Source organism: Eleutherodactylus coqui, chromosome 12 (genome assembly GCF_035609145.1).
Source record: "Eleutherodactylus coqui strain aEleCoq1 chromosome 12, aEleCoq1.hap1, whole genome shotgun sequence".
Classification (NCBI taxonomy): domain Eukaryota; kingdom Metazoa; phylum Chordata; class Amphibia; order Anura; family Eleutherodactylidae; genus Eleutherodactylus; species Eleutherodactylus coqui.
This window is the reverse complement of record NC_089848.1, coordinates 104116247-104133550: the sequence shown is the minus strand read 5'-3', so window position 1 is coordinate 104133550 and position 17304 is coordinate 104116247. Positions and strand designations below refer to the sequence as shown.

Genomic DNA, 17304 nt, shown 5'->3' with positions numbered 1-17304 from the left:
CGTTCAGTCGCTGCGTTCTTTTGCGCAGGAGCGCAGCAATCTGAACAGTAATCGTCCCGTGTAAACAGGTCATTACTTAGTAAGTGCACTCTACTAGTTTCTAACTTGAGGGGGGCATACTTAAATATTTTGCAGTTTTGCTTTCCTCCACCGCCCTTGTTTTTTTGTTTTTTTTTTCTTTCCTTCTTGGTACTGTTTCCTTGAAAATAAGACAGGGTCCTATATTAATTTTTACCCCAAAAGAGGCAGTAGGGCTTATTTTCAGGGAATGTCTTATTTTACTTACCCAGCAGACTCTGACCAGGTCCTTCCTGCTGCTCTCCAGAGCACCGATACGGTTCCCACAGTTCTCGGCCCGCCCACACAGGATCACTTCCTGGTCATGGGATTCATAAATCCTGCCTCCAGGAAGTGATGGTTGTGATTGGTTCGTGAAGCGCTGCATTGGACCTGGACCGAGTCTGCTGGGTAATGTATTCATATTGACTTTTTTCCCCCTTATAATTAAATGAGGGTAGGGCTTATATTTCAAGCCTATTTGAAAATCAGACTAGGGCTTATTTTTGGGGAATGGCTTAATTTTGGGGAAACAAAGTAGCTACTCACTTCTTAGTCCTGATAGTTATCTTGGTACAAAAGGACACTTTTGTTTACCCCTTTTCCACTGTGTTGTTCTGCAGGCATACAGGTACCTAAGAGAAGAAGTGAAGATATTTCAAGGAAAGCCAATCAAGGTTAGGGGCTAAGTACTTTAATAGTGTTCATTTTGTTTTCTCCTTGAGCCGCAGTGACCGCTGACTGCCCTGTTACATTGTAGGCTAGAATAAAGGCAAAGGCAATCGCGATAAATACCTTTTTGCCAAAGAATGGTTACAGACCTCTGGACATGAACCTTTACACGCAGCAACGCTATACAACATCGTTTTACTTACCTCCGGTGTACAGTCCGCAGCAGCAGTTCCCGCTCTACAGCCTCATCACGCCACAGACCTGGTCTACTGCACACAGCTACCTTGACCCTTCTTTGGTAGGTTGCTGTTCTTCTATTCCTAGATGTTGGGTTATGTAACTCCTTCCCACCCGCATAATGTAAATGTACAGTGTAGGGGAAGTATGGAGTGGACGGAGAAGCTGAGCCTACACCATCCTTGGCGGTATCCGTTGACGACCCATGGTAACAGTCATGGCTGTTTAACTACTTAGATGCAGCGGTCAATGCTGACCATGGCATCTACTTGATAGCGGCACTCTCTTCATGAGGCAAACTAACGGCTACATTCTCTTCGGGAGACAGACTACATAGGTAGTTAGCTGAGGATGGGCCCTCGCCATGTCCATGGGTTGCTATGGCTGCTTGGGGCCTAATGAAGGCCGCCAACTAAGGATGCTTATGAAGCCCTGCCTGTAGCTTAAAGGGGTTGGCTGGATACAAATTAACTTTTTTTTAAAGTACAGCCAAATGTGTGGTGATAAAAAAAAGTGTGTTTACCCGCCTCAGCGATCCAGTACTGCAGCACATGTGAGTGCTGATGCCATGCAAACGGGCAATTGCACTGTGGCCTCTGATTGGTAGACAGTGGTCACCTGACTTCCGGGGAAATCGCAGTGCTGAATTGCTGGGGCTGAGGAGGGTAAGTACCAGTTTGTTTTTGCACCCATTTGGCTGTAATGTTAAGTTAATTGTAACTGGGCCACCCCCCTACTGTATAACAAAATGATTATATGCTGCAATATAGCAGGATTGATATCAGCGATCAAGTAATCGTGGGATCAAGTCCTTTAATGGGACTTTAATAAACTTTTTTTACTTTTTCAAAAATCTAAAAAAAAGAGTTTAAAGAATCCCTTTCCAATAATGAATGTAAATAGAAAAAAGCAATCGATATAACTGTCTTCACAAAAGTCTAAACTATGAATGACTTCACTGTATATCCTGTATGCCGTGCAGCACCCCACCCCCTTCCCACAATGCCAGAATAAGCACTTTTTATGCAATTTTAGAGCGTTTTGGTGACCCATGTACCTTTTACAACAGTACCTGTAAGTACGAGGCCCTCACACAAGCGCCATCGAAGGAAAAAGAGAAAAACGTCTCAAAATTGGTGGCAGAAATTTTAGTTTTTATAGTTTAATTTTTAAAACGCATAAACTATATAAATTTGGTATCGCCACAATCCTACTGATCCCCCGGGATAAAGGGAGCCGTTTATTTTTACCGCACCGTAAAAATAATGGGGCAGTTGTCGCTTTTTGTGGGGGTTTTTGTGTTTTTTTTTGTTACATTTTTTCTTATTTCCCTCCACTTTAAAAAATGTTAAAAGTTGTTCAGGACAATATAAAGAATATTAAATGATCCCATTAAAAATAATACTTTCCCTGCAAAATAATAAATTCAGACATATATCAAAAAATAGCTCTGGCTTTTGAAGGCGGGAATGAAAAAAAACCTCTGGTCTTGACAGGGTTACTATTTTATCCCATCTGTCCAATCGTCAATGGTGATTGATTCTTTTCTGCCTTTAGGTGACTCCTTTCCCGAATACTGGATTCATTAATGGGTTTACATCTCCTACTTTCAAGCCAACAGCATCCCCTTTGACGTCTCTTCGACCTTACACACCGAGGAACAGGCAAGTGACATGTATATCCTGCTGTCAGTTAATGACTCCTCCTACTGCAGACTTCTCCCCCCTACACACAGTGGCCTCTCGGATGCTGCACAACGGGCATCACCGTAACAAGGAATGCCTTTTTTTTAATGTTTTTTTTTTTTTTTTTTTTTTTAAACGTTTCGACAACAATCAGCAGCACCACGGGTGAAAGATCCAGTAGGCCCGTCTGCACACGGAGCGAATTACCTGCTTACTTCGTGGGTTTCCCGACTCAAATTCTGTGCACAGAGTAAATACGGTACCAGAAAAGTGGATGATAACGACTTTCATCTGCATGTTTCAAAAACTGCTGACGGGGAAATTGACTTCCAGCGGCGATTTTTGAAATCTGCAGCATGTCGACTCTTTCAATGTTTTTTTTTCGTTGCGGATTTCACACTTTGCAAAGCGTAGGATGAAAACCGCTGCAAATCTACAACAACATTTACACACAATACATTGACAATCCACTCTGTGTGCTGGTACCGTAATGTTTGGTCCTCCTGATGGTCTGATTCATCAGGGCTTTTACTTGGCTGTAACTTTCAGGTGGTGCTCCTGATCCTCGCCTTGTAGATTTATCGCAGTGTCCACCGTCATGTTGACTTGTGCTACTTTGTTTGGCAAGAACTACTTCATTTCCAGGCTAAATGTGTCACCAATGACCGAGAATAGTAGCGGGTTTGTTCAGGTCTGACATCCAGAGAGCATAATTCTGTACGGAGCTTATACTGCTGAAAAGTAGACCAGACAAGCTCAAACTTTCTTAAAGAGAATGTGTCACCATCTTTCTGCAGCCTTCACTGAGCGCACCGCGAGGTAGTGCCTGTCGCACGGATTGTAGTGGTAGATCTGCTATCTGTATTTGTGCAGTAGTTTGGGAGAAACTTGAATTTTTTTTTTAGCAACAGCCACACAGAACTAGACCTGCATATTGATGAGCTGCAGCCTAGCCACACCCACCACACCCTCCAGCCAATCATTGGCAGGCAGACAGTAATCTGTGGATTGTATTAGCTGCAGCTCATAAGTATCCAGGACTACTTCAAGTAGTCCTCTAAGTATGTGCTGCTACTGGTAATATGAACGTTTCTCCCAAACTACTGCACAGATACATACAGCAGATATATCACTGTAATCAGTGCGACTGTCATCCTGCCCTCAAAGAGGAGTGCAAAAAAGATTGTGGTAGTCCCTGTAACACGCGCGTCTGCGGTTTGTAGTAAACCTTATGCAACCTGCTAGACACGTTGGAATTTATGTCTTATGCTACATTTGACCTGGTGTACTTTATGCATATTAATGCTAAAGGGGTTGTGCCAAGATTCCATGTTCGTATGTCCTTAGACTAGGGCCTGTGGACATAATGGAGGGACCTACGTAATGGTTCCCAATTCATATCCCAGAACAGGGAGCAGCTCGAGTCCTGCTGTCCTTGTCTTATAGGGCTGCTATTCATGTGTATGGCCACCCCGTAACACTAGATTTTAGTCATCAGTTGATTACCCGAAGACCCGCATTTTTGAAGGGTTTGTGCATCTTGGTAGAATCCCTCACTGACGCATTTCACTCCACTCCTCCTTTTTTCTTGGCTCTTCAAAACATTTGAGCGAGGTATAAAAAGTGTCAACGGTTTTGCGCAAGGCGTGTACTTCACGTTCTTGCTCACTTTCTGCTATGTCTTCCATAGCTGTAATCTCCGTTTCAGCAATCCCTACCAATGGCCGTAATTGGTAACGGTTCAGTTTGAGTCTGTGTCACGAGCCGGGCTCCACCTCCTCCTTCACTTTTAAGAATAAGTATTTAAAAGAAAGTTACATAAAGTGTTTTCTATGTACTCTGCCAACTTCAAGAATCAATTACTTGTCAGCAAAGCTCTTTACAATCCGTCCACGGCGATTATAATAAAGGGTAACCGTTTGTTTCCTGTAGCCAGTCGTTGATACCGGTGATTCTTTTGTTCCTCTCTTCCGTTTTTGTTGCAGAGAGATGGAAATGGAATTAAACGGTAAAAAAAAAAAAAAAAATTCTGTTGGATTTAGTTTCATTCCAGTTTTTCAAACTGGACACAAGGTGCATCAGCTGCGCTATTTGGTCAGTCTTAAGAACTGAAGTGAGTGGAACCTCATCAAACCGAAACTTTTCTTTTTTTTTTTTTTTTTTTTTTTTTAACCCATTGAAATCAAAGTGGAAGAAAGCGAACGTTTGATTCAGTTTTATTTCTCTTTCTCTGCTCCAAAAATGGAACAGAGGAAGGGAAATCACAAGTGAATAAGCCCCAACGTGTTTTGTCCCATTCTTCTAGCTTATGTATGCCTCACACGCTCTACTTCTGGCACTGTTGGTGTGATGGGACTAGAGGCGCTCATCATTAGTTCCTCATTGATATTTTAGGATGCTGGGATATAACATCCAGCAAGTAGATTTAGGCGTTTGCTGCGGATTTATACAGTCCATGTAGATGGGAGTTGGAGAGCTCCCTCCATGTGGAGCCGATAGATGAGAGTAATGTGAGTTCTCATGAGCGGCTCCACATTGTGTTGCAGGATTTCACCCCCGCAGTCTATAGGACCGCAGCAAAAAAAGTTCTGTCACATGTTGTCTTACTGAATGACTGCATTTCCTAAGTGGATGTTGATAGATTAAGGGCTCATGTCCACGGGCAAAATGTGATTTAAAATCCGCAGCGGATCTCCCGCGCGCGGATCTGCACCCCATAGGGATGCATTGACCACCCGCGGGTAGATAAATACCCGCGGATCGTCAATAAAAGGCATTTAAAAAAAAATGGAGCATGAAAAAATCTGGACCATGCTCCATTTTCATGCGGGTCTCCCGCGGGGACGGCTCCCGCGGGCTTCTATTGAAGCCTATGGAAGCCGTCCGGATCCGCGGGAGACCTAAAATAGGAATTAAAAGCATTTACTCACCCGCAGCGGGCCGCGAAGCTCTGCTCTTCCTCACGGCCGCATCTCCCTTGCTTCGGCTCGGCGGATGTGCCCGGCGCATGCGCGCGGCACGTCGACGACGTGCCGGCGACGTGCCGCCGGCGTCAGGAATTCATCCACCGGCCGAAAATGAAGATCCGGCCGTGAGGAACAGCTGACCTTCGCCGCCCGCTACGGAAAGGTAAATGCTTTTAAATTTCTATTTTCAGCGCTCATGTCCGCGGGGCAGGAGGGACCCGCTGCAGATTCTACATGTAGAATCTGCAGCGGATCTGATTTTCCCCGTGGACATGAGGCCTAAAGGTAGCATGTCTGCAGTCTTGATGCTGCAAAACTGCTGGTGGCTCTGGGTACGGGCTGCGGGACGACCGTTAAATGTACCTTTTGATTACGTTAGCAGATGTCCCATTCTGGTCTTGATTTCTCATGAGTCGTTCAATCAGATTAATGGGTGTAGGAAAAAGGAGTGCTCGTGGGTGGCATCCAGGTGTGCTTGTATTGATTGATGTTTGCAGGATGAATGGAGGGAAATGGCAGCTGAAGTGCATCAGATATTAGTAGAACGTATACCACAGAGAGTATCCATTGTTATTGGGTCTAAAGGAGCCCCGCTAAGTGTTAGCATATGGAAATAAACACTACTTTTCATTCTTTTGGTAGGATAGTGTATAGGTGACATACGGATTACCATCAGTCCACTTTTAAAGGCTCCTCTGAATAAGGTCTCACACCGATGCTTCCGCTTACATACTCCGTTATGTTTAAAAAGCTAGGGCTGTCAGCAGTTTTGCATCGGCGGAATGGCTGACAAGCTCCCTTTAAGGCTCAGTACACACTGCGTGTCCGGAATTGCGTTCGGCTGGGGCTGTTTGACTGCTTTGCCAGGCGTATGTGACCATATGCTTATACAGCTGCATACGTCTTTTATTAACACTCATACAAAAGGAAATCTGTCTGAGCTCCTCAGTAGGTAGGTCAGCCAATATATTCCGGGAGGATACTACTTGGGCCTTTGTTTGGCTAATGGTAGCCCGTGGGATGTTAGATATGTATATCGGGAGAATCTTTCTGCCATATACGCTGAACGTAGAGCCGAAATGTGATGCGACTTTCAGCCACATAAAGCCTTTTGGTCATTTGGTTCTGGAATTGAATGTTGTGAACAAACAGTTCTGCACCTAAAGAAATGCTGGCAACTAAATGTATAATGGTCGGTGGCCAATAATGTAGCCACCTCGAATTTGTCCAGCCCTGTGCTTTTGTATTAACCGGTATCCAATGAAGTGTCATCGTAACTGAGGCTGTGGTTTTTTGTTTCTGGTTTGCTGGGGTCCAACTTTGTTTTTTCTCTTCTGAAGCTTGCGTTAAAGTTGTCGACTATTGATTTCTATCCTTAGGCTAGGCCATCAATAGTAGATCAGTGTGGGTCTGCCACCTAGTACTCCCACCAATCGGAAGCTCTCCAATCCAGTGCGCTTTGGCACTGAGCAAATAACTACAGGAAGCTAACAGCTCCATTCCTACTGCAGTGGCCAGATTTGGTATTACAGGCAAAGTTCCCATTGAAGTGAATGGAAGCTTTGCCTATAATACCAAGTCTGGCCACCGCAGTGGGAATGGAGCTGTGTCCTTCTTGAGAGCATGAGCGCATCAGCCGGGGAACTGCTAATCAGTAACAGATCCCAGGGAACAGACCCCCGCCAATTACTATTAGTGGCCTATTCTAAGGACTGGCCCTCAATAGTTCAGAGCTGGACAACCCCTTTGATGATGTACAACTTGTTAACCGGTGTCCAGCTTGTAGCCGTTGGTGTCCGTAGCCGTAAGAGGCTAGAAGACGTTCATCCCAGCAGATAACACACTTGTGGCACTTGAAAGCTTCCGTATGTTGAAACCTGGACAGGCATGTTATGTACATAAATGCTGTGCGCTGCCAACCGCGCCGCAAGAAACCGAATATTTTATTTTAATCTTCTTTTTACTTGCAACTTCTGTATTTAATAATTCTCTAGGAATCCTGGCAAGTCTCACCTCCGACATACAATACCTAGTACTGATAGGGGTACGGCGCTTCTTGATGGTCCAACTATCTTCAACTTTACTACTGATAGATTAATCAATGGTGTGCGAGGGCCACCAGCACGACAGCCAGGACAAACTAGAACAAGAATGCCAAATACGGCAACTTTTGTCAAGAGGGATATCGGTACTGGTCGAGTGGAACCTGCCACTATTGATACCTCCCCTGGTCTTGGGAGGGGGAGGTGAGTTTTTTTTCGCGTGCGCTGAGACCACAGATATTGTAATGCTTAACAAGTTAACATTTTATGCTAAACTATTTTGAACTACTAGGAAGCTTCCCGCTTGTAATGGATTCGTATTAACGTTCTCCATTTGTTTTCTAAGAAGGCTTGGTGGAGCTTCGTGGATAACGAGATCTCTTTTTTCAATCCTTAGGAAAAATTCTTATGGCTACAGGAAGAAAAGGGATGACAAGTTTGTGGTGAGTTCAGAAGCTGCTTTGCGCCTTGGTTTTTGTTTTTTTTTAAAGGGGGTATCGATTGTACGTAGCCACTTTGGCCATACATGTTCAGCTTCGACCGACCACAAGGCAGCTGATTAGTTGTCTATAAGGTCATTCGTTCCAGCAATCCCACTGGCAGTATGCCAGGCGAAATTAGCTGATGGAAGACCCCAGTCTTGTTGGCCCATGATCAACAAACTTTCATCCCTACACACTGAATTTGCACTTTTTAGGGCCCATTCACACCCGCGTTGGGGCTTTCAGTCACACTTCAATTCCGCTGTTCTGTTTTTGGAGCAGAAATCCGGAAGTAAACCTTCCCCCTCCCAGTTTAGTTTCAATAGGTATTCCCCAAAAAAAAGGAAATGTGGCTGGAAGGGGGGCTTACCACATTCAAGAAACCGTAAAAATAACACGTTTAACTTATTATCTAGCAAAGTACAATTACAGGAAAGCTAAATTTATAGTAGGTGGGGTTATTTTGTTGTTTTTTACGGCAAAATCTGCAAACCCTTTAAACCTTCAGCTCACGGTGTTCACCTGCAATGGGTTTGGTGTTGATTTTCTACAGTGATCATACACGGAGCTGGAAGGTTTAAAGGGGTTTGTCCCATGAAAACAAATTATCTCCTAATGATTTACTAACTGGTGGGGGTCCGACAGATGAGACCCCCCCCCCCCCTCACCACCACCACCAATCCAAGATCTAGGATTTGTAGTGTCTTAAAATGAAGGCAACTGATCCGACCCACCATTCGTTCCAATATGACTGCCTGAGGTGGCAGAATTTTAGTGTTCAGCTGTCTCTGTCGGTCTCATCGTTATCGTTGGAGCAGCAGACCGCCATCCCTTCATTACAAGACGCTCTAGACCCCATTTCTTGGGTTCGGTGGTAGTCCCAGCTGTGGATCCCCACCACCAATCGGCAAGCTATGTGCTATTCACAGCATAGAAGGTCATTTGTTTTCATGGGACTACACCTTCTCATTTTCTCATTCTTAAAGGGGTTGTCCCGCGCCGAAACAGGTTTTTTTTTTTTTTTTTAACCCCCCCCCCGTTCGGCGCGAGACAACCCCGATGCAGGGGTTAAAAAAAAACAGCACAGCGCTTACCTGAATCCCGGCGGTCCGGCGTCTTCATACTCACCTGCTGAAGATGGCCGCCGGGGTCTGCTCCCTCCGTGGACCGCAGCTCTTCTGTGCGGTCCATTGCCGATTCCAGCCTCCTGATTGGCTGGGATTGGCACGTGACGGGGCGGAGCTACACGGAGCCGGCATTCTGCACGAGCGGCTCCATTGAATACAGCAGAAGACCCGGACTGCGCAAGCGCGGCTAATTTGGCCATCGGAGGCCGAAAATTAGTCGGCACCATGGAGACGAGGACGCTAGCAACGGAGCAGGTAAGTAAAAAACTTCTTATAACTTCTGTTTGGCTCATAATTAATGCACAATGTACATTACAAAGTGCATTAATATGGCCATACAGAAGTGTATAGACCCACTTGCTGCCGCGGGACAACCCCTTTAATACGTAAGTTGATTTGAAAGCCTTGTCAGCGCTATTAAGTCTGTATACATAAGTAAATCCTGCTGTATTTCTTCTTCCTCCAGAGAGGTCAGACACAGTCGCCTCCACCCATTAAGCCTCCTTCTCCTAGCTTTGAATTAGGGCTGTCAAGTTTTCCTCCTTTACCTGGTGCTGCTGGCAATTTGAAGCCTGAAGACTTCTTTGAGAACAGATTGTCTAATTTGGTAATAAGCACATCAAAAGATAAGGTAAGATTCGCTTCCCATGCTGGCAGAAGGATGGAGGTCTGCTTGATAACCTGCTTTGTTGTTCGTGGAGAGCAGGTCCAGCTGTGCAGCTCTGCCACCTCTCAGCGTAAACCAGGATTATGTTCACTGACTGCTAACAAATGTACAAGACGTGGTGATGGGTGGGAACAAAGTATACTAGGAAGTTGCAGAACTTTTTTCTTTTATACACCGATTTAGAGCGACTTTCGGTGTGGGGCAAAATTCTTCCCCAGAACTGGAGGAGATAGGGGCGTATTATTTCCAGTTGTACTTCTGTCATCCCTCTTATCCGATGATCCCATTATCCGCCATCTCTAATAGCGTCATATAACAAAGAAAGTGTTGTGCAAACAATTTAATTAGTTTAGTTGAAAGAACTAAACTTTACAGAGGTTGTCTCAGTAAAAGTTTTAATTCCCCATGGCAGCAAACAAACAAACCTCTACTTGCCCTTATCTGGGTCCCCACATCTCACATGTCAGCACCTCAAGGTGTTCCCTGCAATGTACTGTTAACAGGCTGCAGCAGCCTGTGATGTCCTGTACACAGGCTGCTGCAGCCCGTAAACAGTACTTCATAGAGAATTCCTAGGAGCGGTAAATATAGGCTTGTCTTCTGTCATGGGGACATGTTTTTGAAATTTACATTTCTCTGACAACCCCTTTAAAGCCCTGTTTATATTAGGTATATATGGTATAGATTTCAAGCCAAAATCTAAATCAGAGCTGGCACCTTTTTTAGGCTTGCGTCAAACACTATAGAAATCCGTGCTGTAGCTGTTGATACAATATGGATTTTGACGTCCACGTTGTGTAAAGAAAAATGATACGAAAATGGTGTCGGATGGTTACAGAATCCTAGAACGGTAGAGTTGGAAGGGACCTCCGTGGTCATCGGGTCCAACCCACTGCTCAGTGCAAGATCACAAAATCATCCCAGACAGATATTTGTCCAGCTTTTGAAGACTTCCATTGAAGGAGAACTCGCCACCTCCTGTGGTAACCTGTTCCACTCATTGATCACCCTCACTGTCAAAGTTCTTTTTTTCTTCTAATATCTAATCTGTGTCTGTTCCCTTTCAGTTTCATCCCATTGCTTCTAGTTTTTTCTTGTACAGATGAGTAGGGCTGATCCCTCTGCACTGTGACAGCCCTTCAGATATTTGTAGACAGCCATTAAGTCTCCTCTCAGCCTTCTTTTTTTCAAGCTAAACATTCCCAGATCCTTTAATCGTTCCTCATTGCAGACCTCTCACCATCTTGGTAACTCTTCTCTGAACTTGCTCCAGTTTGTCTGTGTCTTTTTTAAAGTGGGGTGCCCAGAACTGGACACAGTATTCCAGATGAAGTCTGACTAAGGAAGAGTAGAGGAGATAATGCCCTCACGTGATCTAGACTCTATGCTTCTCTTAATACCTCTCAGAATGGTGTTTGCCTTTTTGGCTGCTGCATCACATTGTTGACTCATGTTCAGTCTATGATCTATTAGTATACCCAAGTCTTTTTCACATGTGCTGCTGCTTGGCCCAATTCCTCCCATTCTGTATGTGCTTTTTCTCATTTTTCTTGCCCAGATGTAGGACTTTGCATTTCTCCTTGTTAAATACCATTCTGTTAGTCGCTGCCCGCTGTTCAAGCTTTTCTAGATCTTTTTGAATACTCTCTCCCCTAGTGTTAGCTATCCCTCCTAGCTTTGTGTCGTCACACGAGGATTTTCCCTATTAAATGTGGCTAAATCCATGGCAGAATTCCATGGCTCAATCTCTGATTTTTGTTGCTCATTATAGTGTTAGATCTGTATCAGAAAAATCTGACGTGAATCTGGGACAAAGCCGTGGGAACATGCCCTAAAAGGTGCCATTCACCTGACATCTGTCAGTCAAACACTTGTTTAATCGACGGCTATTATTTCCCACCACCCTATGCATAGACTATTGAGCATGCATGTCTTCTCAGGCAGAAGGGAGTAAGCTGCTGCAAGAATCCTGGTGGCGACTTATCTCTGTTACCAACAAAGGAGTTATACCAGCTCTACAGAAGTCTGCCATAAAAGCTCAGATTTAGGCCTATGGATGGGGGACTCTTTTCCTCTTGTATTATAATCAAAACACCCAATCCTGCTTTCTCTGACATCAGACCTGAGGGGAGAATCGCAATACCTCCATACACATTGGATGATTGTCTGCTCCTGTGGAAATCAGCGGGTTTGACCAGCACTTCTTTTTTCTGAATGGCCTCCCTAAAACTGCTCATACACATCCAACAACTGTTGGATGAATGATGGATAAATGATCGTTCATCTGACAGCTGTATTTCCTGGCTGCACCATACAGATGAAAGTTTGGCTCTGCTAAATGTATGCGTCTTTAGGGAGGTAAGCGGCCAATAAGGTTTTTTTTTATGTGATTTAAAGTGGTTACAGAGTCTCTTTAAATGCCATGTACACCATCACACTTTTTTTTCTTTTAATCAATGTGTTTTTGAAAATGAGAGACACTTTGCAATTGCTTTCCATTAAACATTTTTGATTGCTTAAATTCCATACTTGTATGGTTTTCCAAGGTACTGTAGACCGAAGAACTGAAATTTTAGCAAATTCTGTCAGAGTAAACCCATGGGTTGTTTCCTGGCTCCTTGCCTAGCCTGTTTCCCTCTTAACTTGCAGTCCCTATTTTTTGTGTTGAGCTATTACAGAGGGCTGTATGACCGTTCCGTGGGATAGTGGTGGGAACAGAGAGCAGAGAAAGCTACTATTACAAATGGCTGTAATTCACTCCGGATGAACTTTCTGCTCTTATTAGCACTTTAGGGGGAATGGGACAAGCAGCTACTCGGAGAGGTTGAGATAGCTGTGTAGTATTGAGTGGGCATAGTTATGCTACACAGCCTCTGAAAGAGGAAAAGGGGAGCTGAACTTGTGCTCATTCATGAGACCAGCTGACCAGTGTTTGGAACTCCCCCTCTTCCCCAGCTAAAAATGTGAATGTAGGAGAATCTGCAAACTAAGTAGGATGCTTTCTAAATGCACGAGAAGGAAAACTCAATGCAACAGCTAGATAACTCTGTCATTTTATTTCTGCAGCGACTTGGTAAGATGTGTGTATTTATTTATTTATTTTTTTTCTTTCACACGCAAAGGTTACCATAGCCTTTAAGCCAGTCTTCTCTATCTTTTTCCTGAAATGGAAGGCGATCCCTTTCCTTTATCTGACTGAGTCCTTTAATGTGATAACTGACAAGAAGTCCAGACAAATCTCAACTGCACATCTAAAGTTCGGAGAACATGTAGGAATATGTACATAAGTGTATGTTTGCATAGGCTTTACTTTAGCTGTGTACATATATTTTTAAGGATATCACATGTTCAGTCTGTATAATCTTCAGCACAAACTAACAGCATTGGAGAATCTTTCTGCTGCGCAGTTTTTGGATTGTTTTTTAAACTGTATTTTTCCTTTCTTCACCTTTTTATTTTGTAGAACATTAATGTGGATGCAAGTACAAACACTGTCCCCTCTGGAATCGCACGGGAACCATTGCTGCCAGTCCCTACTGTTTTGCCAGTGACCTACCAGAGTCCTCCCTCCCCATCACATTCTCCAGAGTAAGTTACATCTATAATTTTTTAAAAGTTTCTTAACAAAAATTGAATCTTCTGTTCCCCGGGCAGTCAGAATGATCACTTTTACGCGTATTAAAGGCGCAGTGTGAAAAGAGCCTTGCTGTGAAAAGTAGCCTGTTGGGTGAGCATGCTTTCACCAGCGCCTTGGTCAGTTCTACTGTGTGAAATCTTAATGATTTGCAAGATGTTCGTGAAAATGTGTGATTAAAGGCCCATTTAGACGGGACGAATGTTGGGCAAACTATGCCCGATACTCGTCACCGCATAGGCTCGCTCCTGTGCTGTTGTATGGGAGCTAGTATTGCTGGCTCACTCACAGAGCGGCCAGCAGGGGGGCGGGAAGATAGCAGGAGATTTCCCTCATTGCTCTCCCCCACCCCTCTCCATTGACCTAACATAGCAGCCGTTCAATACTGAACGGCTGCTATTTACACTGAACACGTTCAGCTCATCATCCATGGTTTATGCAGCATAAACGATGAGCATTCAGTGTAAGATCAGCCGTTCAGTACTGAAGAGCCGCTATGTTAAGTCAATGGAGAGGGGTGGGTAAGAGCGAGGAGTGAAATCTCCAGCCGCCTCGCTGTGAGGCTGCGATACTAGCTCCAGTGCAGCAGCACGAGAGCGAGTAAGTGCAGGAACGAGTGTCAGGCATCGTTTGCCCGACATTCGTCCCGTCTAAATGGGCCTTTTGGTTTGTAATTCCTAGAAGGTTAAACTGTTTGAGCAACCGGGTTCCGTCCATCTTCATAGAGGTTTCTTAGAGTGTGAAGGTCTAACCCCTTTGGGCTCGTTTTTTCCTTAACCTTTTTGTATTTTTTTTTTCTTTCAGTGAATCTAAAATAGTTGATGTTCAGCAACGGGAGTCTCCAACTATTGAAAGGATTTCAAACACGCTCAGCACTGCTAGTAAATCCATTCAGGTCAATGGAGCTGCTACAGTGAGTACCGTACTACAGTTGTATGTTTCGGTTTTATTCAGCATCGACATATTGTGCAGCACTTTACAAATCAGAAAGGACGTGAACAGACAAAATCAGCCATTACATACAGTGGTATGTCATCAAAATTGGGGTTATTCACTTTAGAAAAAAAAAGTCTGAGGGGCGACCTAGGAACTACGTATAGATGCATCAAAGAACGATATGAAGATCTCTCCCTTGATCTTTTTATACCCAGGACCGTGACTGTAACAAGGGGGCGCCCTCTTCCTCTATAGGAGGAAGATTTCTACACTAACATAGAAGGGGGTTCTTTACTGTAAGAGCAGGGAGACTATGGAACTCTCTCCTGAGGACATGGTGATGGCAAACTCACTAAGAGTACAAGAGGGGCCTGGACACCTTTCTTAAGTGTAACAATATTACATATTATCACTTATGACTTCAGAAAGGGCGGTGATCCAGGAGTAATTCTGATTGCCACCTTGCAGGCAGGAAGGAGGTTTCTCCCTTAAATGAGCAAAATTCGCCTCTATTTCATGATTTGTTTTTTTTTTGTTTTTTTTAATTATTTTATAAACTCCTTCAATTGGGGGTAATAGGCTGAACTGGATAGACGTGGTTTGTTTTTTTTTAAGCCTAACATACTATGTTAGTAAAGTAATAGACCATTTGAACAATAGAGTGAGGAGGACCCTGCCTGCTCACAAGATATTACAATTTATGAGTGATAGACCTCCCTAAAGAAATGTGGCTTTAGAGCATGCTTTAGATTGTGGGTGTTAATAAACCTTGACTGTCTAGGATAGTACATTCCAGAGAACTGGTGCAGCTCTAGGAAAATCTTTGAAACTGAGTGGGAGGTTCGCATCATAGAGGAACTTAGTTTAAGATCATTGGCAGAGTAGATAACACGAGTAGGACGGTAGAGATGAGGGAGGAGATATAGGGCGCTGAAGCACTGTGGAAAGTTTTATGGAGAAGTATAAAATGTATTATGTAGTGGACAGGTAACCAGTGTGGTGAATCGCTGAGGGTGTTGGGCATTGATTTAATGACTGGCAGATGGCGGAGGCATTGGTGTTGCGACTGGCACAGGATGGAGGCTTTGGTGCAGGACAGAAAGATGAGCCAGGCTGCTGCATTCAGAATGGTTTGGAGAGGGGAAAGTTTAGTGAGAAGTCCAATCAATTGTGAGTTACAGTAGTTCAGGTGAGAATGGCTCAGGGCAGCAATAAGAGTTTTTGCTGTATCCACAGTAAGCAGAGGGCTGATTCTAGAGATATTTTGGAGGTGCGGGTGACATGAGCAAGTGAGTGAATATGGGGAGTAAAGGAAAGATTGGGTATAATCGTTGCTTGACCTGCTATTTTATACCTTTCTATCTTCAATTCTGAAAACTTGATGATTTATAGATTTTTCTTTTTCTCCTTAGGAATTAAGAAAGCCCAGTTATGCAGAGATTTGCCAGAGAACAAGCAAGGACGGGCCTGCGTTACAGCCCTCGAAAGAACAGAAGCAAAACTCTACTGTTTGTGTCAAAGAAGAAAGGAAGGTGAACGACACATCAATAGAAAAAGCCAGAGACACCCCTCCTGCAAAATCAAACCCAGGGCGGCCCAAAGACCAGAGGAGATCATCAGGGCGGAGATCTCCTCCACCTCCTCTGGCTGTTGGGAAACGTGTAAATAAAGAACCAGGAAGCCCACTAAAATCTCCTCAGTAGAAGGGAATAAAAGGCCAAAGGGAGACCTACACATCAAACATTAGCTGTCATGCCACACCCATGTATTACGGAATGAGGCGCTGGATAAGGCTCGTTAGTTAGCACTTCCAAGATTTGTTTTATATAGATTTTTCTCCTCCCCCCACCCCCATATCAACTAATACCAATATGTACCACTCAATATTTGGACATTGATGTTCAAGTGACTTTTTTGTTTTCTTTTTGGTCTTTCTATTTAGCGGATATTTCGTATTTTCCCCCCTTTTTAACATTAGCATCAAATACTACCAAAAAAACTGGCTTCTAAAATAGTTCTTGTTACTAGAGATGCGCCGAGTATACTCGCTAAGGCACATTACTCGAGCGAGTAGTGCCTTAGCCGAGTATCTCCGCGCTCGTCTCTAAAGATTCGGAGGCCGGTGGGGAGTGGCGAGGGAGAGCGGGGAGGAACAGAGGGGAGATCTCTCTCACCCCCGCTTCCCCCTGCTCACCGCCGCAACTCGCCTGTCACCGGCACCGGCCCCCGAATCTTTAGAGACGAGCGGGGAGATACTCGGCTAAGGCACTACTCACTCGAGTAATGCGCCTTAGCGAGTATACTCGCTCATCTCTACTTGTTACCTTTTCCCTTCCCCTTACTTGACATGGTTAGCTTTATGGCGTTTCGATGCCTACTTTTGACCTTCCTTGTTTTTTTTGGCCTGGCTACTAACGCTTATCCAGCGACACATTTACAGAACACAAGTTAACGTTAGTCAAATGTTTCAAAGCACATTGTTCTTAAAGAAACTTAGAGTAGAGTTCAAGCACTTCCTTGCTTTAGCCCTCTGCTCCATGTAGGTTTTCATTTGCCCTCTAACCTTTACAACTATTGCTCCTTTATACGATATAATTATTTTTTAAGGTTTTTATTTTCATTTTTTTTTCCTTCGACCCATGGATCCTGTAATGCCATGCTGCACCAGGGGGGTAACTACTTAAAGGCATCTCCCAATTGCCATGAACATTTTATTTTTTTTTTCCTCCCCGTTTTGATCAGAAAAACGGGGGATGATAACGATGTATGAGAATTTTTTTTTCATTTTCTATATATCTA

At 44.1% G+C, this 17304-nt stretch overlaps 1 protein-coding gene across 3 annotated transcripts in view; it reads left to right on the top strand.

Moving 5' to 3' along the window:
• The window catches only part of LARP4B (La ribonucleoprotein 4B), a 72322-nt gene extending 55786 nt beyond the window's left edge, over positions 1–16536 (top strand). For 2 of the 3 annotated variants that reach the window (XM_066585809.1, XM_066585807.1), the window contains 9 exons: positions 681–734; positions 818–1027; positions 2524–2630; positions 7612–7863; positions 8057–8102; positions 9735–9899; positions 13399–13523; positions 14374–14482; positions 15918–16536. In XM_066585809.1, coding sequence (XP_066441906.1) covers positions 681–734; positions 818–1027; positions 2524–2630; positions 7612–7863; positions 8057–8102; positions 9735–9899; positions 13399–13523; positions 14374–14482; positions 15918–16208 — 1359 coding nt within the window. In that variant the 3' untranslated portion in view covers positions 16209–16536. The remainder of the gene's footprint in view (positions 1–680; positions 735–817; positions 1028–2523; positions 2631–7611; positions 7864–8056; positions 8103–9734; positions 9900–13398; positions 13524–14373; positions 14483–15917) is intronic. The other variant, XM_066585808.1, reaches the window with a different exon arrangement.
• Positions 16537–17304: the final 768 nt, after the last annotated feature.